At 38.8% G+C, this 22750-nt stretch overlaps 1 protein-coding gene across 1 annotated transcript; it reads right to left on the reverse strand.

Moving 5' to 3' along the window:
- Window positions 1-988: 988 nt before the first annotated feature.
- On the reverse strand, window positions 989-20846 carry ska1 (spindle and kinetochore associated complex subunit 1). The gene is made up of 7 exons (XM_034175645.1): window positions 20796-20846; window positions 13727-13821; window positions 13488-13603; window positions 4049-4143; window positions 3664-3792; window positions 1443-1612; window positions 989-1346 (listed from the first exon to the last, which is right to left on the reverse strand). The coding sequence occupies exons 2-7, from the start codon at window positions 13806-13808 to the stop codon at window positions 1198-1200; spliced, it is 741 nt and encodes a 246-aa protein (XP_034031536.1). The 5' UTR covers window positions 13809-13821; window positions 20796-20846; the 3' UTR covers window positions 989-1197.
- Between the last annotated feature and the right edge of the window lie 1904 nt (window positions 20847-22750).

The following is a 22750-nucleotide window of genomic DNA, read 5'->3' on the forward strand; positions in this document are numbered from 1 at the left end:
TAGGGGCAGTGGGCAGCCAGAGTCTGGTGCCCGGGGACCAACTCCAGATGTAGAGACGCTTCAAACTGTATCACCTTTAGAAAATAATAATAATTTCATGCACCTCTAATGGTAAATGGGATCTAAAGTAACCAAATTTGTCAAAAACCCAACTTAATATTTTTTTAATTTTTGAGCGGCAAACTAAAACCATTTCATCTAATTCAACTTCTTCGTCATCAACTGATGTTCAAAACTCAAAAAGGGAGAAATTCATCAAATGTCAGAATCTGTAACCAAGTTTAACACTTTCTTCTGTATGATTAAAACCAGTTAACTGATGAGTAAAATAGATGATTTGTTTTCCGTGGAGCAGCTCTAACTGCAGTGTGTCAACTACAAAAAGAAATCTGCTGTTTTAGAGTAAACCAATAACATCACGTTTAAAAAAAAATGCTGAACATTTTTTTTTTTATTTAATCCATTAGTGTCTTGGGAACCCTCAAATCTGACTGAGATGGGAAAAGTGAAGAAACAGCTGAAGGTATCTCAGGAAGTGAGGCTGAACTTCCTCAAACTATCACTGCTTCCACGTGGGAGTCGGACGTTATCCCAACAGACTGTCACGTTTTTACAGTTACTAGACTGAAGTGTTTGGCAACACTGACATCTTTGCATTGGAACGAAGGTCCCAGTGCTTCCTGTCTTACTGTGTAGCTGTGAGAGTTGAACTCTTAACCACTGACCTCAGGCGACACCTCTTTGGAACTTGTTCTTTTCTGAGACGTTTTGGCCATGTGCATGATCCAGAGTTGAGGACCTCAGGCCAAGGCCACGCCCACATTTCTACAAGATTGATGGCTACTTTTAGGAAGTGGGTGGTTTCCATCCATCCATCCAACTTTAACACTATTTATTTCAAGACAGACACATTTAGCAGCACATTAAAACACCTGTTTGCCTGCTGGTCAAAGCAGGAAGCGCTAATTAAGGATAACGAGGTCACGTTATTTTGAAGACAGCCAGATCAATAATTTAAATAAACAGCAGTTTATTGACTGGGTTAATGCGTCTTAAACACAGAGACGTTTGGGACTCTGTTCCATTTAACAACCAACAAACAAGAAAATGTCCAAACTTCTTTATAGTAAAGAGACATTACTTGAAGTGTGGACCGGAGTGGGTGGGTTTTTCTCTCGCCGCCTCCGAATGGTTGATTCATAACAGCATGTAGCGGGTCAGACCTCCACGCCGGAGCTCCCGTAGGCGCTGACAGTGACGCAACATGCTCAGAATCCCATGAAAACGTTTGTCCACTTTCATCTGCGTGAACTCACGAATGTCCTCCTCCACCACAAAATACTGACCTGAAAGACATTTCAGCCCAACTGTTGGTGCACTCAGGTCCACAAATATTTGGACAACACCTGGCACACGCACACAGAGTGTTGATGGCGGCGCACCTTTGGTGCCTTCTGTCTCCTGACTTTTAAACTGCTGGTACATCTTGCGGCTGCTGCTGCTCAGAGTCTTCATCGGCTGGTGGAGGATCTTATACTTTGCCATCACGGCCGCGTTGATGCTCTGCACCGCGGCATTAAGCTGGTCATATGTGACGCGTCCTTTCATATACCTGAATGGGACACGCCACAATTTCATGTAAACACACTGCATTAATATTCATAACCTCACAATAAAATAATGAACCTAATTTAAAGTTTGTCATCATTTCATGTTTGCTGCTGTCGAAGAGCAAAAACATAAAAATACACGTGACCGGGGGTGGGGGCAGCCAAATCGTGACCAGAATCATGACCCAGAACTTATTTGTGGGTAAACGGAAGTTGCAGAGGCGGATGTGGCGCTGAGGTTTGTGGTTTCAGGCCCAAAGGAGTTTAGGAGGAAAAAAAAAAACTGGCTTCAGTTCATTTTGACACAAATGTTTTCATCCATTTTTTCTTACTTTGAAGAAAGCCTCAATGTGTACCAGGTACAATCCTGTAATGAGCACCCCCCCTCCCCCACCACTCACACACTTTAACACAATAAATCAGGAAAAAAAAAAGCCCTCATCTGGTACATCACCAAATTAAAAGAAGATTTAATGATAATTATGATTGGCACTGTGTCTTCATTAAATGCTCCTTTCTAGTGGAGTGCCACAGGGTTCCATTCTTGGTCCTAGTCTATTGTCATTGTACATGTTACCTTTTAGAATCAATTATAGCCCAGGCACAATCTGTCCTTTCCTTTTTAAGTGTCTGTCACACCATGATAGATCAAAGAAACGCATGACGAACTGATACAAATTTTGTTTATCTGCTTATTTTTGTCCTGCAAAAGTAATTTTCCCAATCTGTAAATGCATTCCTTGTGATCTGTGTGGTCACATTTTGAGAAGAGATTAGGTGGAGCGCTTTCCCAGTTGTTGCACATTTGTTTATCGTTGTGACCTGTACTTGTTTGTTGCTTCTATGATACTCATATGATGTTCATATCATGTGGTCGTCCGATGCTTCAGAGTGGGCTTTTGATTGGCCAAAGCTCTGGCACAGGGTGTGAATTCAGCACCAGGGAAGAGAGGACAGTTCCCAACACAGCAACATCCAGCACGCCAGTTCATTTAGCCAACGCTGGCACAGCAGAGAAGACGCTGTCAGCGCAAGAATGTAATGAGGAAGCATGACATCATGATCCCCGAGCTAGCTGGATTCAAGTCACATTTGAATTCAGACTTTGGCAAATCCTCCCCAATACCAGCTCCCCAACACATATATATGTCTTGGAACTGGGAAAATCGGTCTGCTGAAAGCAAGCAGCTCTTTGTGTTGCCAGTTGAAATGTGACATCATCCATCCATCAGAGCCCCAGATCCACCGGAGACTGACTGACTAAGCAATTTTTAACACCAGACTATGGTCTTGTGCTGTCTGAAAATTTAACTCTCTGCACTTACAGCTGGGAACTGTGGGCATCTGGCCAACTTTATTTAGAAATGTCAAGGTCAAAATACAAGCTTTGGGGTGATCGTGCTCTTGTCGTCGCTGGCCCCAAACTGTGGAACAAGTTACTCCCTGATTTACGTGCCGTTTCTGACCGGGCACTTTTTAAATCCAAGCTCAAAACTTATGGCTTTTATTACCAAGTGGCACTGTGACACGTTTTGCTTGTATGCGCCCCCACCACCTTTGTTTTTTTTAATTAATTCTACTGCATGTTTGTTTTTCTTCCCATTAATTTTATTCCTTAATTTAAGCACTTTGGTTCCTTCTGGCTGCTATAAAGGGTCACATCAATAAATGTTGATTGACTGACGACATACTGATGAAAGGTTGTTTAATTTTGACCCACCAGAGCAACATATTAGCATATCTGTTTAGCTTATGTATAATATAGCGTGTCTGCCACCTGCACGACGCGTGCGCTTGCTGAGGGAATAATGCCGTCGCATGCATGATGGACATTAGGAACAGGTGTGACTTCAGTGCCATGCAGCTTGAAATGAGGTCATTTGTCAGTTTCTTTCATGTCCAAAGTCTCCGTCAGGGGGACACCAGGGGCAGTGATGCTGATCTGAAATGCTGAAGATTTGTTGTGGTATTTTTGTAAACCCTGTACTAGCAGGTGTGTGGAATTCTCACACCTGAAAACAAATAAAAGTCAAAGCTGAGGGGCGACACTCACTGTGGAATGCTCTCAAACTCCTGCACAGTGATGACCTCCATCTCTCTGATGTGGTTCTTCTGGGGTTTTTTGGCTTTTTCGGGCTGAACATCTGCTGCTTGATTCTCGGCCGATACAGGTTCATTTTCACTGAGAAGCGAGATGAGAGTTGAACAGCTGCTCTGCACCTCAGTGTTTGAAATTAAGAGAGATTATTATCCATGAACACATGCCCATCAATGGAAGACAGTTTTTTGGACTCAGGTGTGATCTTAACCTTTATAATTATGTAGGTACTAAAGTAATGATGAGTTCATTGACTGTGATCATAAAAAGACTTCGACCGGTGGGAAAGATATTTTAAATGCTTTTCATTTAATAATCCTTCATGTTTTTCCTCCCTCACTTGGCTCCAGGTTTCCTCCGGGGCATGTGTGCAGGAACATTGTCCTTCAGGTGCTGGACATCCTCCAGATTCTTCTGGAATAACTCCTCAAACTCCTGAAAGAACCAAATGTGACAGTGGTGCAGTTATTCATTTGTATGTCTGACTGTTTGTGCACAGGTTCTTCTTGGTGTCGGTTTTGCCCCAATACTGACTCTGTGTTTGGACCATTCAGACAAGAATACCTTGAAAATGAAAACACCTGACATCCAACTAACGATGAGCCTTCGAGACCATTGTTATTTCTCCCCGGCTCTTTTATGCAAGATTCTTCACCTTACCAAAAACCAAACCATTGTATTCCTCATTTTGAGTTTATTCAATGTGACGTTAAAAACCAGGCCTGGGATCCTCACAGGCAGTGTCCATCTTGTGAAAAAACCCTAAAATGAGTCATACAACACTTTTTATACCTTGTAGGTGTTAACAATAGGTGTGTTTGTCTCACATTTCTAATGTTATTGGCCCTCACCAACAGCGGGAGCTCTCCCTGTGTCTGAAACCTGGACACATGCTGAAGTAAAACTTAATGTTGGGGTTTGGTTCCAGTATGTGTCTGTTTGTGTAATCTGCCTCCTAGATTGCTTGTTTTGTGGGTGTATGTACCGTGTGGATCAGTGTGTGTGCAGGATTGTGAGCGTGTGTGCCAATCACTGAGGGTGTGTGTGTTTGTGGGTGTGTCCACATTTACTTCCACTTGTGTTATTCCTACAGTATGGTTTTCTGTTAGAGTTGAGTGTAGATTTTGTTGTAATTCTGTTTATTTCTTTGTGAGTTACTTTTGATGTTCGCCTTCTGATTTGACTCTTCTGTTCAGTCCGTTGGTTTATTTATACTTTCTCCCTACAGCTGCACTTGATGTTTTTCTTTGTTGTTACCGCCCTCTTGTGGTTATGTTTGGTTTTTCCACATACTCAGGAGTTAATCAGTATTCAGGTGTGTTCTGGTCTTGATGTGTCACCTGCCGCTCTGTAACTAGTTTGGTATTTAGTTTCACAAGTTCAGTTCTTCTCTGCCGCTCAGTTTTGTCTGCTTGTCAGTTTGGAACCACGCTCTCCTGCTGTAAGTTATGTCCTCATCATTTTGAGTGCTTGTTTTATTTTGACTGTCTTGTGAATATTGGTCACTTTGGATTTTGATTTTTCCACAAAAGTCTCTTGTTGCATTATCTATTTTAGTTATCACTTTGGATTTTTGTTTCTCTAGTAAAGACTCTTGTTGCACTAATTGTTTGAGTGGTCACTTTGGATTTTTGGTTCTTCACTAAAGACTTGTTGCCATTATTGTTTTGTTGGCACCTTGGATTTTGCCATTGGATTGTGTTGACTTCTAATTCTCCTAATCACCTGGGTAAAATAAAACCCTGAGCTCTCTAATCCTTCTGTGTCCGCTGCCTTGCATTTTGGGGTCCAACCTTGTTTTGAGTGGTTTTAATCTCAACACTTATATTTCTCAGAACTTCCAAACAAATAACACAAATACTTGATGGCTAACACAAAACAAAAAATTAGCATAGATATTATCTAACAGCATCATACAGGATGACCCGACAGGAACTCTGTCCAGGAATGTGCTGTAGGTGATGTTTCATTAGACGGGAAGTCTTCTGGACCTGATGTCTGGGCATTCCGTTTAGAGAATGTTCAAAGTACCAGCCATTGCATTGTATCATCTAAGCTAACCCCTTTCCCACATGGATACAGAACACTTTGTGGTGACACTTTATGAAGTTTAGAATATCTTCTTTTTCCAACTCAGCCAATAGTCTTTTATAATGTGTGGACTTGTAGGAACCAGTGGTTCAATATGATGTCAGATTATTATCATAGACACTTGCATGATTAAAAAAATGCATTTCAGGCGTATTATAATATTTCCCACACGTAGATATTAACTGCAAGCTCGCAAATTTGTAGGACTCATCTCACACTTTCATGTCTGAGAGGAGGGCTGTTAATCAAATCTTGCTATTCAGAAAGAACCAATCGCAGCAGAGCCAGTACCAACCCTGGTTCCCTCCCCCATTGTGCCAAACGTTTTGAGCAAGAGAGCAGAAATCCACTTCAAGAGATCCAGGCGCACTGGCCACATTCCTCCTCCTTTTTTTTTTTTTCTTTTTCCCCCTCACAGGGGGAGCAGTTTCCTCTGAGTGCACACGCAGAGATGATTTATGCACTCGCAGTTCCTATCTACGTGTGTGAAATAAAACAGTGTGCCTGAATGCATGTTGTATCGCGCAAGTGCTTCTGCCACTAATCTGACGCCATAGTTCAAACCAGACACCTAAACTTGTTGGAACCCATGGTTCAACCCAAACACCTGGGCTTCTCAAAACCAATGGTTCAACCCAGACACCTGAACTTGTCAGAACCAATGATTCAACCAAAAACCCTAGGCACCCGAAAACCAATGGTTCAACCCAGACACCTGAGCTTGTCAGAATCAATGGTTCAAACCAGACACCTGAACTCGTTTGACATAAAGGTTCAACCCAGGCACCTGGATTTCTCAAAACCAATGGTTCAACCCAGACACCTGACCTTGTCAGAATCAATAGTTCAAACCAGACACCTGAAATTGTGGCGGTATTGTATCACTTCCTGTTCCGGAGCACAGCAGTGTTTTTCTGTATCTGTTAGCTGTTTAATCTGCGCAGTTAGATTGATCTAGTTATCGAGATTACGATTTGTTTCCCAGTGTAATCTTTACGTGCCTTAACTAAAGCACTCCTTCTGCTGAATCACCTCTAAATTATTTACACATTATTCACTTTGCGTGTTTTTAGGAATCCGCTAGCTTAGCGTAGCTACTAGCTCTTAGCCGATTTAGCATGGCGGCTTCTCCTGTCTCTCCAGCACTTTTCTGCTCTGGGTGTGAAATGTTTAGTTATTCCTCGGCCTCCTTTAGCAGTAATGGTACTTGTAATAAGTGTAGCTTATTCGTAGCTTTGGAGGCCAGGCTGGGCGAATTGGAGACTCGGCTCCGCACCGTGGAAAATTCTACAGCTAGCCAGGCCCCTGTAGTCGGTGCGGACCAAGGTAGCTTAGTTGCCGTTAGTTCCCCCCTGGCAGATCCCGAGCAGCCGGGAAAGCAGGCCGACTGGGTGACTGTGAGGAGGAAGCGTAGTTCTAAACAGAAGCCCCGTGTACACCGCCAACCCGTTCACATCTCTAACCGTTTTTCCCCACTCGACGACACACCCGCCGAGGATCAAACTCTGGTTATTGGCGACTCTGTTTTGAGAAATGTGAAGTTAGCGACACCAGCAACCATAGTCAATTGTCTTCCGGGGGCCAGAGCAGGCGACATTGAAGGAAATTTGAAACTGCTGGCTAAGGCTAAGCGTAAATTTGGTAAGATTGTAATTCACGTCGGCAGTAATGACACTCGGTTACGCCAATCGGAGGTCACTAAAATTAATATTAAATCGGTGTGTAACTTTGCAAAAACAATGTCGGACTCTGTAGTTTTCTCTGGGCCCCTCCCCAATCGGACCGGGAGTGACATGTTTAGCCGCATGTTCTCCTTGAATTGCTGGCTGTCTGAGTGGTGTCCAAAAAATGAGGTGGGCTTCATAGATAATTGGCAAAGCTTCTGGGGAAAACCTGGTCTTGTTAGGAGAGACGGCATCCATCCCACTTTGGATGGAGCAGCTCTCATTTCTAGAAATCTGGCCAATTTTCTTAAATCCTCCAAACCGTGACTATCCAGGGTTGGGACCAGGAAGCAGAGTTGTAGTCTTTCACACCTCTCTGCAGCTTCTCTCCCCCTGCCATCCCCTCATTACCCCATCCCCGTAGAGACGGTGCCTGCTCCCAGACTACCAATAACCAGCAAAAATCTATTTAAGCATAAAAATTCAAAAAGAAAAAATAATATAGCACCTTCAACTGCACCACAGACTAAAACAGTTAAATGTGGTCTGTTAAACATTAGGTCTCTCTCTTCTAAGTCCCTGTTAGTAAATGATATAATAATTGATCAACATATTGATTTATTCTGCCTAACAGAAACCTGGTTACAGCAGGATGAATATGTTAGTTTAAATGAGTCAACACCCCCGAGTCACACTAACTGTCAGAATGCTCGTAGCACGGGCCGGGGCGGAGGATTAGCAGCAATCTTCCATTCCAGCTTATTAATTAATCAAAAACCCAGACAGAGCTTTAATTCATTTGAAAGCTTGTCTCTTAGTCTTGTCCATCCAAATTGGAAGTCCCAAAAACCAGTTTTATTTATTATCTATCGTCCACCTGGTCGTTACTGTGAGTTTCTCTGTGAATTTTCAGACCTTTTGTCTGACTTAGTGCTTAGCTCAGATAAGATAATTATAGTGGGCGATTTTAACATCCACACAGATGCTGAGAATGACAGCCTCAACACTGCATTTAATCTATTATTAGACTCTATTGGCTTTGCTCAAGTAAATGAGTCCACCCACCACTTTAATCATATCTTAGATCTTGTTCTGACTTATGGTATGGAAATAGAAGACTTAACAGTATTCCCTGAAAACTCCCTTCTGTCTGATCATTTCTTAATAACATTTACATTTACTCTGATGGACTACCCAGCAGTGGGGAATAAGTTTCATTACACTAGAAGTCTTTCAGAAAGCGCTGTAACTAGGTTTAAGGATATGATTCCTTCTTTATGTTCTCTAATGCCATATACCAACACAGTGCAGAGTAGCTACCTAAACTCTGTAAGGGAGATAGAGTATCTCGTCAATAGTTTTACATCCTCATTGAAGACAACTTTGGATGCTGTAGCTCCTCTGAAAAAGAGAGCTTTAAATCAGAAGTGTCTGACTCCGTGGTATAACTCACAAACTCGTAGCTTAAAGCAGATAACCCGTAAGTTGGAGAGGAAATGGCGTCTCACTAATTTAGAAGATCTTCACTTAGCCTGGAAAAAGAGTCTGTTGCTCTATAAAAAAGCCCTCCGTAAAGCTAGGACATCTTTCTACTCATCACTAATTGAAGAAAATAAGAACAACCCCAGGTTTCTTTTCAGCACTGTAGCCAGGCTGACAAAGAGTCAGAGCTCTATTGAGCTGAGTATTCCATTAACATTAACTAGTAATGACTTCATGACTTTCTTTGCTAACAAAATTTTAACTATTAGAGAAAAAATTACTCATAACCATCCCAAAGACGTATCGTTATCTTTGGCTGCTTTCAGTGATGCCGGTATTTGGTTAGACTCTTTCTCTCCGATTGTTCTGTCTGAGTTATTTTCATTAGTTACTTCATCCAAACCATCAACATGTTTATTAGACCCCATTCCTACCAGGCTGCTCAAGGAAGCCCTACCATTATTTAATGCTTCGATCTTAAATATGATCAATCTATCTTTGTTAGTTGGCTATGTACCACAGGCTTTTAAGGTGGCAGTAATTAAACCATTACTTAAAGCCATCACTTGACCCAGCTATCTTAGCTAATTATAGGCCAATCTCCAACCTTCCTTTTCTCTCAAAAATTCTTGAAAGGGTAGTTGTAAAACAGCTAACTGATCATCTGCAGAGGAATGGTCTATTTGAAGAGTTTCAGTCAGGTTTTAGAATTCATCATAGTACAGAAACAGCATTAGTGAAGGTTACAAATGATCTTCTTATGGCCTCGGACAGTGGACTCATCTCTGTGCTTGTTCTGTTAGACCTCAGTGCTGCTTTTGATACTGTTGACCATAAAATTTTATTACAGAGATTAGAGCATGCCATAGGTATTAAAGGCACTGCGCTGCGGTGGTTTGAATCATATTTGTCTAATAGATTACAATTTGTTCATGTAAATGGGGAATCTTCTTCACAGACTAAAGTTAATTATGGAGTTCCACAAGGTTCTGTGCTAGGACCAATTTTATTCACTTTATACATGCTTCCCTTAGGCAGTATTATTAGACGGTATTGCTTAAATTTTCATTGTTACGCAGATGATACCCAGCTTTATCTATCCATGAAGCCAGAGGACACACACCAATTAGCTAAACTGCAGGATTGTCTTACAGACATAAAGACATGGATGACCTCTAATTTCCTGCTTTTAAACTCAGATAAAACTGAAGTTATTGTACTTGGCCCCACAAATCTTAGAAACATGGTGTCTAACCAGATCCTTACTCTGGATGGCATTACCCTGACCTCTAGTAATACTGTGAGAAATCTTGGAGTCATTTTTGATCAGGATATGTCATTCAAAGCGCATATTAAACAAATATGTAGGACTGCTGTTTTGCATTTACGTATTATCTCTAAAATCAGAAAGGTCTTGTCTCAGAGTGATGCTGAAAAACTAATTCATGCATTTATTTCCTCTAGGCTGGACTATTGTAATTCATTATTATCAGGTTGTCCTAAAAGTTCCCTAAAAAGCCTTCAGTTAATTCAAAATGCTGCAGCTAGAGTACTGACGGGGACTAGAAGGAGAGAGCATATCTCACCCATATTGGCCTCTCTTCATTGGCTTCCTGTTAATTCTAGAATAGAATTTAAAATTCTTCTTCTTACTTATAAGGTTTTGAATAATCAGGTCCCATCTTATCTTAGGGACCTCGTAGTACCATATCACCCAAATAGAGCGCTTCGCTCTCAGACTGCAGGCTTACTTGTAGTTCCTAGGGTTTGTAAGAGTAGAATGGGAGGCAGAGCCTTCAGCTTTCAGGCTCCTCTCCTGTGGAACCAGCTCCCAATTCAGATCAGGGAGACAGACACCCTCTCTACTTTTAAGATTAGGCTTAAAACTTTCCTTTTTGCTAAAGCTTATAGTTAGGGCTGGATCAGGTGACCCTGAACCATCCCTTAGTTATGCTGCTATAGACGTAGACTGCTGGGGGGTTCCCATGATGCACTGTTTCTTTCTCTTTTTGCTCTGTATGCACCACTCTGCATTTAATCATTAGTGATCGATCTCTGCTCCCCTCCACAGCATGTCTTTTTCCTGGTTCTCTCCCTCAGCCCCAACCAGTCCCAGCAGAAGACTGCCCCTCCCTGAGCCTGGTTCTGCTGGAGGTTTCTTCCTGTTAAAAGGGAGTTTTTCCTTCCCACTGTAGCCAAGTGCTTGCTCACAGGGGGTCGTTTTGACCGTTGGGGTTTTACATAATTATTGTATGGCCTTGCCTTACAATATAAAGCGCCTTGGGGCAACTGTTTGTTGTGATTTGGCGCTATATAAAAAAATTGATTGATTGATTGAAATCATGGGAACCAATCGTTCAACCCAGACACCTGGACTTCACAAAACCAATGGTTCAAATCAGACACCTGAAATCGTGGGAACCAATGGTTCAACTCAGGCACCTGGACTTCTCAAAACCAATGGTTCAACCCAGGCACCTGGACTTGTCACAATTTACTTTGGGAGCAAATGAGAAAAGTTGCTACAGATAGCATGCTAAAATTTGACCACTTCTGCCACTATGGTGACATCCATGTTTGCTGTTTAATGCTGTTTTATCCTTCACCCGCGCACTTATCATCGACTTTTATTGTTCAGGATTTTTAAAAATATAATTTTCAGTCATTATTTGTGCATATTTTTTGGTGCCACCTACTCTTTAAAAGGCGGACAATCGCAGCATATCAAGTAACATTAGCACGCACTGTCATGATGACCAGTCCGCACTCTGCACACATGCTGAAAGGACACAACAACCTGATCGTATCTTCTTATGTCCGTGTGGGTCATCCTGTTTGACGCCAGCTGGAGGTAACGTATGTTTGGGGTGAAACCGTCAACTTGATGGCAAAGTCCTAAAACATGATGGAAGCAGCTGCAGTTTTCACATGACCAGCTCAGTTTTCAGTGGTTACAATCTAAACCCCAATATGTTGTTCATGGAACTTCTTTAATATACAACCCCTGGCAAAAATTATGGAATCACCGGCCTCGGAGGATGTTCATTCAGTTGTTTAATTTTGTAGAAAAAAAGCAGATCATAGACATGACACAACTAAAGTCATTTCAAATGGCAACTTTCTGGCTTTAAGAAACACTATAAGAAATCAAGAAAAAAGATTGTGGCAGTCAGTAACGGTTACTTTTTTAGACCAAGCAGAGGAAAAAAATATGGAATCACTCAATTCTGAGGAAAAAATTATGGAATCACCCTGTAAATTTTCATCCCCAAAACTAACACCTGCATCATATCAGATCTGCTCGTTAGTCTGCATCTAAAAAGGAGTGAACACACCACGGGGAGCTGTTGCACCAAGTGGACTGACATGAATCATGGCTCCAACATGAGAGATGTCAATTGAAACAAAGGAGAGGATTATCAAACTCTTAAAAGAGGGTAAATCATCACGCAATGTTGCAAAAGATGTTGGTTGTTCACAGTCAGCTGTGTCTAAACTCTGGACCAAATACAAACGACATGGGAAGGTTGTTAAAGGCAAACATACTGGTAGACCAAGGAAGACATCAAAGCGTCAAGACAGAAAACTTAAAGCAATATGTCTCAAAAATCGAAAAATGTACAACAAAACAAATGAGGAACGAATGGGAGGAAACTGGAGTCAACGTCTGTGACCGAACTGTAAGAAACCGCCTAAAGGAAATGGGATTTACATACAGAAAAGATAAACGAAAGGCATCATTAACACCTAAACAGAAAAAAACAAGGTTACAATGGGCTAAGGAAAAGCAATTGTGGACTGTGGATGACTGGATGAAAGTCATATTCAGTGATGAATCTCGAATCTGCATTGGGCAAGGTGATGATGCTGGAACTTTTGTTTGGTGCCGTTCCAATGAGATTTATAAAGATGACTGCCTGAAGAGAACATGTAAATTTCCACAGTCATTGATGATATGGGGCTGCATGTCAGGTAAAGGCACTGGGGAGATGGCTGTCATTACATCATCAATAAATGCACAAGTTTGTTGATATTTTGGACAATTGAAAGGATGTTTGGGGATGATGAAATCATTTTTCAAGATGATAATGCATCGTGCCATAGAGCAAAAACTGCAAAAACATTCCTTGCAACAAGACACATAGGGTCAATGTCATAACATAGGTTCAATGTCAATGAGCAGATCTGATTTGATGCAGGTGTTAATTTGGAGGATGAAAATTTACAGGGTGATTCCATAATTTTTTCCTCAGAATTGAGTGATTCCATATTTTTTTCCTCTGCTTGGTCTAAAAAAGTAACCGTTACTGACTGCCACAATCTTTTTTTCTTGATTTCTTATAGTGTTTCTTAAAGCCAGAAAGTTGCCATTTGAAATGACTTTAGTTTTGTGTCATGTCTGTGATCTGCTTTTTTTCTACAAAATTAAACAACTGAATGAACATCCTCTGAGGCCGGTGATTCCATAATTTTTGCCAGGGGTTGTATATTTTACTTGAACCTGTGTGACATGACTGTTTCAACACACAATGGCGACTTTACCTTCAAACGCTTCAGCTGTTCTTTCTGTCGGTCACGACACTTTTCAAATTCATCCACGAGTCTCTCAAGCTCAAACAACTCTTTCCCAAATTTCTTCATCTTATTTTGTGGCGAATCTAAATGCATGGACAGATTAAAAAAAGAAAAAAAAAACACCAAAGGGAAACATTTGGAAGTCTACCATCACTTTGATAAATTAGTCAACACGACGTTATTTGTCTTTAAATCATTGTTCGTACCGAGAAGACTCAGATCCAGCAAGCGCTGTATAGATGATATCCTGTCATGGATGTGGCAGCTGATGCTCTCCAACTCACTCATTGTCCTCACTTATCTGATATGGACAGAACCCCAGAAGAAGTCACTGAGCAGAACTTTGTACTCAAGGCTGTAAACATACAGTAGTGTTCAGAATAATAGTAGTGCTATGTGACTAAAAAGATTAATCCAGGTTTTGAGTATATTTCTTGTTACATGGGAAACAAGGTACCAGTAGATTCAGTAGATTCTCACAAATCCAACAAGACCAAGCATTCATGATATGCACACTCTTAAGGCTATGAAATTGGGCTATTAGTAAAAAAAAAAAAGTAGTACAATCAACATGACTGCAGCTCAAATGAGTCAATTAACTGTTTGCTGATTGTCAAGTACCATATTTTCTGGAAAATAAGCCCCCCCCCCCCCCCCAAACTCATCCTGCGACCAATATTTCGAAGCAACGTATATGGGAAAAAACAAAACACAAAATTACTGCACTAACACCTATGGTTGCAAGATGGTACAGTCTACATGTGTGACAAGCTGTTCTTGCATATTGACCTGAAAGACATATTGTGATTCACACTCTGGAACAGAAGGTGGCAGTAATGCACTATTAAGCGGGATGCCAACTGCTGTAAAACAAAAGGATCTGAATGAAAAGGATGATCTGGGTCTTAGAGAATGAGTGAAATTAATAAACCATGCTCTCAAATTTAAAGACTACACTATTGAATATAGAGAGGGAATAACTTTCACAGTATTCAGAACTCCACTTGTTTGCACTGTGTGGAACCGCCAGAGAACCAGGAGGATGACTAGGCTAAGGTAAGGCTAACTATAATGTTTTCAAAATGTATAGTAGCTTTAAAAACATTAAATTATATTTACTGAGTAAATGCTAAATAATAATACACCAATTAAATGAAATAAATTAAAGATAAGCTAGCTTAGCCTTGCCCCAGATAGTGGGAGGCCCCAGCCTGGACCACGGCTTGTCGGCAGATGCTAATGGCCTCTAGGCCCACCGGAGGAGACATCCAGGACCGTGGCTGTGTAAGTGTATCATGCCACCTAAAAAGGTAATAAGTGGAGAAGAACTTGAAGAGATAAAACAGTCTCTGAACTTTATGTCAGAAGAGCTGAGTGGTGTGGTTAAAAAACAGAATGAATTACTGGGTTTGTTGAAGGAGGTATGTGAGCTGAGGAAAATGCTGCAGGAAAAAAAAAATTAGATTTTTGGAAAAACGGGTGGACGAGCTGGAACAGTACTCTAGAATGGATGACGTTATTGTAACAGGATTGAACACTAAACATCAATCATATGCCAGGGTAGTTGCTAACAGCACTGGAACTTTGGAAGAAACACAGGAAGAAACACATTCCCTGGAGCAACAGATCATTAATTTTTTTTCATCAAAGGACATCGACATTAATAACAGTGACATTGCAGACTGTCACTCATTACCCAAGAAGGATAACAAGGCCAAACCAACCACTATCATCAAGTTTGCAAACAGGAAAATTAAGAATGATTTGTTGAGGCAGGGCAGGAAACTGAGAGGAACAAATGTGTACATTAATGAACACTTGACAAAGAAAAATACTGATATAGCAAGAGAAGCTAGAATCCTCTGGAAGCATCAGAAAATTCAGGCAACGTGGACAAGAAATTGCAAAGTGATGATTAAGTTAAATGGAGCACCAGAAGAAGCTAAAGTTATAGTGATAATCAATCAATCAATTTTATTTATATAGCGCCAAATCACAACAAACAGTTGCCCCAAGGCGCTTTATATTGTAAGGCAAGGCCATACAATAATTACGTAAAAACCCCAACGGTCAAAACGACCCCCTGTGAGCAAGCACTTGGCGACAGTGGGAAGGAAAAACTCCCTTTTAACAGGAAGAAACCTCCTGCAGAACCAGGCTCAGGGAGGGGCAGTCTTCTGCTGGGACTGGTTGGGGCTGAGGGAGAGAACCAGGAAAAAGACATGCTGTGGAAGAGAGCAGAGATCAATCACTAATGATTAAATGCAGAGTGGTGCATACAGAGCAAAAAGAGAAAGAAACACTCAGTGCATCATGGGAAACCCCCAGCAGTCTAAGTCTATAGCAGCATAACTAAGGGATGGTTCAGGGTCACCTGATCCAGCCCTAACTATAAGCTTTAGCAAAAAGGAAAGTTTTAAGCCTAATCTTAAAAGTAGAGAGGGTGTCTGTCTCGCTGATCTGAATTGGGAGCTGGTTCCACAGGAGAGGAGCCTGAAAGCTGAAGGCTCTGCCTCCCATTCTACTCTTACAAACCCTAGGAACTACAAGTAAGCCTGCAGTCTGAGAGCGAAGCGCTCTATTGGGGTGATATGGTACTATGAGGTCCCTAAGATAAGATGGGACCTGATTATTCAAAACCTTAAAAGTAAGAAGAATTTTAAATTCTATTCTAGAATTAACAGGAAGCCAATGAAGAGAGGCCAATATGGGTGAGATATGCTCTCTCCGTCTAGTCCCTGTCAGTACTCTAGCTGCAGCATTTTGAATTAACTGAAGGCTTTTCAGGGAACTTTTAGGACAACCTGATAATGAATTACAATAGTCCAGCCTAGAGGAAATAAATGCATGAATTACTTTTTCAGCATCACTCTGAGACAAGACCTTTCTAATTTTAGAGATATTGCGTAAATGCAAAAAAGCAGTCCTACATATTTGTTTAATATGCGCATTGAATGACATATCCTGATCAAAAATGACTCCAAGATTTCTCACAGTATTACTAGAGGTCAGGGTAATGCCATCCAGAGTAAGGATCTGGTTAGACACCATGTTTCTAAGATTTGTGTGGCCAAGTACAATAACTTCAGTTTTATCTGAGTTTAAAATCAGGAAATTAGAGGTCATCCATGTCTGTAAGACAATCCTGCAGTTGGTTTAATAGTGATTATGTCTGTGTTGTTAAAGGAACATGGGTAGGATTAATTGGGGCATTGAATTCCATGGTATGCTTACGTTATGTTTACACTATGCTGAAGTCTGATTGTTAATTGTGTTTGTATTTTATGATGACAGCTGATCCTTTTGAATTTACGTTGGTACAAGAATTACAACCTTTTCGGTATACGGAACATCATATTCAAGATTGGGAATATGAGATAGACCCGGATAATCATTTTTATTCCTCTGTAAATAATAATTGCCAGTACTATACTGAGGAACAGTACAATAAGTGCACTATATGAGAAGGGAAGTTCTCAATAATCCACTTTAATAGTAGGAGTTTTGGGAATTTGGGAACATTAAAGACTATTTAAAACAATTCTGCCAACCTTTTAGTATAATTGCTATAACGGAAACTTGGCTTGCTGATGATGATGTTTCAAATTATGAATTGGAGGGTTATGAATTTAATCATCTGAATAGAGATAATAGAGGTGGCGGAGTAGCACTGTATGTTGATAAAAGGCTTAATTATAAAATCAATGATCAAGTGACAATGGCCGTAGAAAATCTTTTGGAATGTATCACAATTGAAATATGTTTGGGAATAAGTAAAAATATAATTATTAGTAGTAGTTATAGAGCTCCTGGCTCAAAAATTGAAGAATTTCAAAATTGGGTTGATAAATATTTTTCACAGATGGGTAATAAGCGAGTATTTGTCTGTGGAGATATAAATATTGATCTTTTAAATCCGCATCAAAATAAAGGGACAGATGACTTCATTAATACCTTGTACACCATAAATTTATATCCAAAAATTACTAGGCCTTCAAGAATAACTTCTCAGTCAGCTACGCTTATTGATAATATTTTTACAAATGATATTAATACAAAAACAATAAGTGGTTTATTGATCAATGATATCAGTGACCACTTACCAATTTTTATAGTAACAGAGCTGAATTTGAATACTAAATGGAAGGAGAAAATACAATATCGAAAGCAGTTGCAATCTGAAGAAGCTATTACTGCCCTAAAAAATGATTTACGTCTGCAGGATTGGAATTCCATTTATATGGAGAATGATGCTAATTTAGCATATGTTAAATTTGATATTTCTTGATGTATATAACAAAACTTGTCCAGTTCTACATTGCAGCTTAAATAGTAAGTATAATGTCCATCGATGGATAACAAAGGGACTGCAAAGGGCATGCAAGAAGAAAAATGTTATAGAAAGTTCATCAGAAGTAAATCAAGAGAGGCTGAGATTAAATATAAGTGCTATAAAAATAAATTAACCATTATGTGGAATTGTAAAAAAAATCTAAATGATCATCAAAATAATATAAAGGAAACATGGAAAATACTGAATAGTATTTTAAGAAATAAACCCAAATCAAAGAATTACCCATCTTACTTGTAACAATAAAGATTAATATGACATGAACCAAGTAGTGAATAGTTTTAATAAGTTTTATGTTAATGTTGGGCCAGATTTAGCAGCTGACATTCCACATACTACATGGGAAAGCCAGCAGTTAATTGAGAGAAATCCATATACTATGTTTCTTGGCCCAGTTGATGAAAGAGAAATTATGATAGTCAGCACATGTAAAAGTAAAAAGTCAACTGATCATAATGATGTACATATGGCTTTAGTAAAGCAGATAATTCCAGAAATTGTTAAACCATTAGCATATATATTTAATAAATAATTTCAAACGGGAATTGTTCCAAATGGTATGAAAGTGGCAAAGGTGATACCTCTATTTAAATCTGGTGACAAACATCTTTTTAATAACTACAGGCCTGTGTCTATATTGTCACAATTCTCTAAGATACTGGAAAAACTTTACAATAACAGACTGGATAGATTTATTGAACTTCACAACTTGCTTGATGACAGTCAATATGGGTTCAGAGCGAAAAGGTCCACGGCTTTGGCTTTGTGCAATGCAATCGAAGAGATTAATAAACATGTGGACCAAAGGGAATTAGTAATAGGTCTATTTGTTGACTTAAAAAAGGCTTTTGATACAATCAATCATAACATATTATTTAAAAAGTTGGAACTTTATGGGATTAGAGGAGTGGCTCTGAACTGGATTAAGTTATTTGCAAAACCGGAAGCAGTTTGTTAAAATCGGGGACTGCAATTCTACATATCTGGATATTGTTTGTGGTGTTCCCCAGGGCTCTGTGCTGGGACCAAAATTATTTATTTTATATATTAATGATTTATGTAAAGTTTCCAATGTGTTTAAAGCAGTTCTCTTTGCTGATGACACAAACTTGTTTTGTTCTGGAGAGAATTTGCAGCAATTATTTGATTTGAGTGTCAATGATAAAGCTGAAGAGTTGGTTTGACATGAACAAATTGTCATTAAATTGGTCAAAAACCAAAATGATGTTTGGAAATTATAAATTGGATGTACAAATACAGTTAAATATACTTGGGGTAAATCTAGATTGTGTCAAGGAAAATAAGTTTTTAGGTGTGATTATTGATGATAAAATTAACTGGAGAGCTCATTCATCATATTCAAGAGTCTCTAAAAGTATTGCAATATTGAATAAGGCAAAGTACACTTTAGATGGTAAATCACTACATACTTTGTATTGTACACTGATTGCACCTTATTTGACATACTGTGCGGAAGTTTGGGGTAATAACTATAAAACTACTTTACAATCATTATTCATCCTTCAAAAAAGAGCATTAAGAATAATTCATAATTCAGGGTTTCGGGATCATACCAATCTGTTATTTATTAAATCAAAGATATTAAAACTTTATATGATTACATTTAAGACTGTTCAACTGATGCATAAAGCAAGAAATAAACAATTACCTCTCAGAATTCAAGAATATTTTACGTTGAGAGAGGGAAGGTATAATTTAAGGGGTACGTTTTATTTTAAAATTGCGGGTGCTAGGATGACTAGGAGGTGATTTTGTGTTTCCATTTGTGGCCCAAAAAATGGAATAATTTACCAGAGAAACTCAAGCAATGTCCAAATATTAACCGGTTCAAACATTTATACAAACAAATGGTATTTGGTAGATATGTATTAGATTATTAGGGTTGAGTTGTTATATGTAGAGGCTGTTGTACTGGAACCTTAATTTTTTTCTTTTTTTTTATGAGTTGTCTGGAGAAATATTTTACTACTTTTATCTGTAACTAGGTGCTGCTGTGTTCAGATTGTGTTGGGTATAAATGTCTATGAACAGGCATATATGCCTGATGATTTTATAAAGGAGGGTAGGCGTGGATAAGCGTTGCTTCTGCCTACACCTTTAGGCACCATGTATTTGATTTATTTTCTTATTTCTTTTTGTTTTTGACTTTTCTGTTATGAGTTTGGTCATATGAGTGAATTTCTGTTATGCTTGGGTGTCTAATAAAAACATTAAATTATATTACTGAGTAAATGCTAAATAATAATACACCAATTAAATTCATTTTGCTTTTTACAACAGTAGCACTAAGTTTAAGAAGTAAATGCAATTTGTAGATACTTTTTTACCCTGTTCACACTACATTTTTTTGGACAGACGTGACAGATACTCCAGTTCAGTATTATAGCAGGGAAAACACATAGTATTCATATAATGATACACAAAAAAGCACAATTTTGGCTTGTTCCTGCTTTTCAGATATGACACTTTTCTGTGTTTCTACTTCACCCAAGATTCTTGTCAAAGTAAGCCTGCTATCTTTAAACCCAAATACTTTAAAATACATAAACTGTGTTTTAAAGTGCTTCATTGAACAAGCCAGTCCGACTAGCTGATGACAAATAAAACCAAAAAATGTAAGCACATATGTAAGAAGTTCAGGTGATGACAAACAACTGATCAGTGAGGTCATCTGGGTCAACACACACACTTTATGGGGTTCACTTGAAGAAGCCAGCTTTATTTTATGTTGCAAAATGATGATTTCTGATTCCGTTCGGAGAATCTGACCACTCATTTGAAAACGTTGTCAGTCTTTGTGTGTGTGTGAACACGTGAACAGCGACCGTAACATATAGAACAGACATTTTTTTTTTGTTCGCAGTAAATGTGAAACCAAACTTTTAAAAATCGCTTTAACTTACGACGTTAACTTTCAGTTCTTCTTCTTTGGCGCCGTTTTCCCGCTTGTTGTTTGGACTCGGACTTCTTTTTCTGAAAAACACAAGACAGCATCAGAGTCGCAAACTGCCACCTGCTGCATGGGAATGCGCAGTACCCCGATTGATTGATTTAGAAATTCCAGACGTACAACAAAATACCGTGTGTTAAAACATATATGCCTATCTTTCAATTTATTTTCATTCATATAGCTTCAAATCACAGCAGAGTTGCCTCAAGGCGCTTCACATAAGTTACTTCTAACCTTACTTATGTGAAGCGCAAGTAATACATTTATCATGGAATTTCAAGGATAACACAAAAAAATCAAAAGACTTATTTCCATTGTGGTTTTTACATAAAACCATTACAAAACAGGCTGTAAAGATGATGAACAAAATCTAGATAGATTAACAATAAATAAGCAATGAAAGTATAAAATAAATACAATAAAAATAAAAGAGAGAAGCAGTTAAAATTAGAGAAATTTACCCTCCAAATTGCCAACGTATTACTGACAGAACTTTAAAATAAAAATTAGAACGTGATAATAAAATAGTCGTTTTTATTTTCATGTTGTCATTTATTAATATTTATTTATTTGGCTTATTTTGAATGTGCTTGAACTGGAAAATGATGGATTTCTAGAGGGGGAAAAAAAACTATGTATATTTTTTTCTTTATTCAAGGTTTGCTGCAGTTTCCCCCCAATTATAATATTACACTTTGATTTTTTTTTTTTTTTTTTTTTAAGTATTTCAGCAGTGACACAATAAAGGACACACTTTCTGTTTCAGTGCTTCATTTCCTATTTTATTTTTTTAGCCTAAAATGTTGATATTAAGTTTACTATTAACATTTATTTTGTCTGTAACATTACATTTAAAAAAGGCCTTCCAGAGCATTAGGACTGAACAGGAATGTTTTGTGTATTGTAGCACCACCAACTGGTGGATAGAGGGCATCACGTTGTGTGTTATCTCTAAACCTGTATAAAATAAAAGTTTTATTTATCTATTTTACTGTTACAAATAAAGTGTGCTGATCAGTGTTTTGTTTATGTACAAATCTCTCCCTCCCTTCTTTATCTAAAGACATATTCTGGTCAAACATGGTTAAACTATGAAAATGACAGTTTAACTGACCACATAGTAAATTGAGTACATTGAGAAAAAAAAACTATTCTGGCACTCCCATAACGGTAATTTTATTTATTTATTTATTTTTATTTACTTGTAAATAAACTGTAGGAACACATAAAATAATTCACACAGGTACATGGAAACTTCTGCAGATAAGAAAGTGCAAGACTAATTTCCACTGTGGTCTTCAAAAAAATAAGTAAATTAAATAAACTGAGTAAGACAAAAACTGTTCAGTGTATGTGTGTGTGTATATATATATATAGTACCATCTTTCAGTGTGAGCCATGCTTACAAAGTTTTAAAGTTATGTCATATCAAAGGATTCCTGACTGCTGGAAGTTGGAGAGAACAGCTTGTTTGGCAAAATGCACACAGTTATATTTGGGATTTCTCCATTGGTTTGGTTTAGGAACGACCCAGCGTCATTATGGTTTTGTGGTGTTGTCATATAGTTAACAGTGATTTCTGTAGTTCCTTTGATGTGGTGTCTTTAAAAGCGAGCCATGACCTTTACTGAACCTGAACCGCATCACATCGACATCAAAGTTTCCGGCATCTTCCAAATGAGCTCTTTAGCACAAGAGGTCGGTGATGACAGATGAACATAAATTTGAGGGATGAAGTTCCATTGTCTATTCATAAACCTGGTGAGGGACACGTTAAGCATAGCGGTGCTGCCAGCTCACACGGTACAAGTTATATGGACTATTTTAAGTTGTGTGTGCAAATACTTGGAAACATACACCTGCAACACTAACGAAAGCTAAACATAAGCTAAATGCAAACACTACCAG

Source organism: Thalassophryne amazonica, chromosome 8 (genome assembly GCF_902500255.1).
Source record: "Thalassophryne amazonica chromosome 8, fThaAma1.1, whole genome shotgun sequence".
Lineage (NCBI taxonomy): Eukaryota > Metazoa > Chordata > Actinopteri > Batrachoidiformes > Batrachoididae > Thalassophryne > Thalassophryne amazonica.

What these genes read in the sequence shown, in the direction of transcription:
- ska1 (XM_034175645.1), bottom strand. Translation starts at nt 13,808, where the DNA reads ATGAGTGAGTTGGAGAGCATCAGCTGCCACATCCATGACAGGATATCA. An exon ending in CGGAGGAAACCTGGAGCCAA is followed by an intron (nt 3,793 to 4,048) that starts GTGAGGGAGGAA and finishes CTCGCTTCTCAG; the next exon opens with TGAAAATGAACCTGTATCGG. An exon ending in GAGTTTGAGAGCATTCCACA is followed by an intron (nt 1,613 to 3,663) that starts GTGAGTGTCGCC and finishes TGTCCCATTCAG; the next exon opens with GTATATGAAAGGACGCGTCA.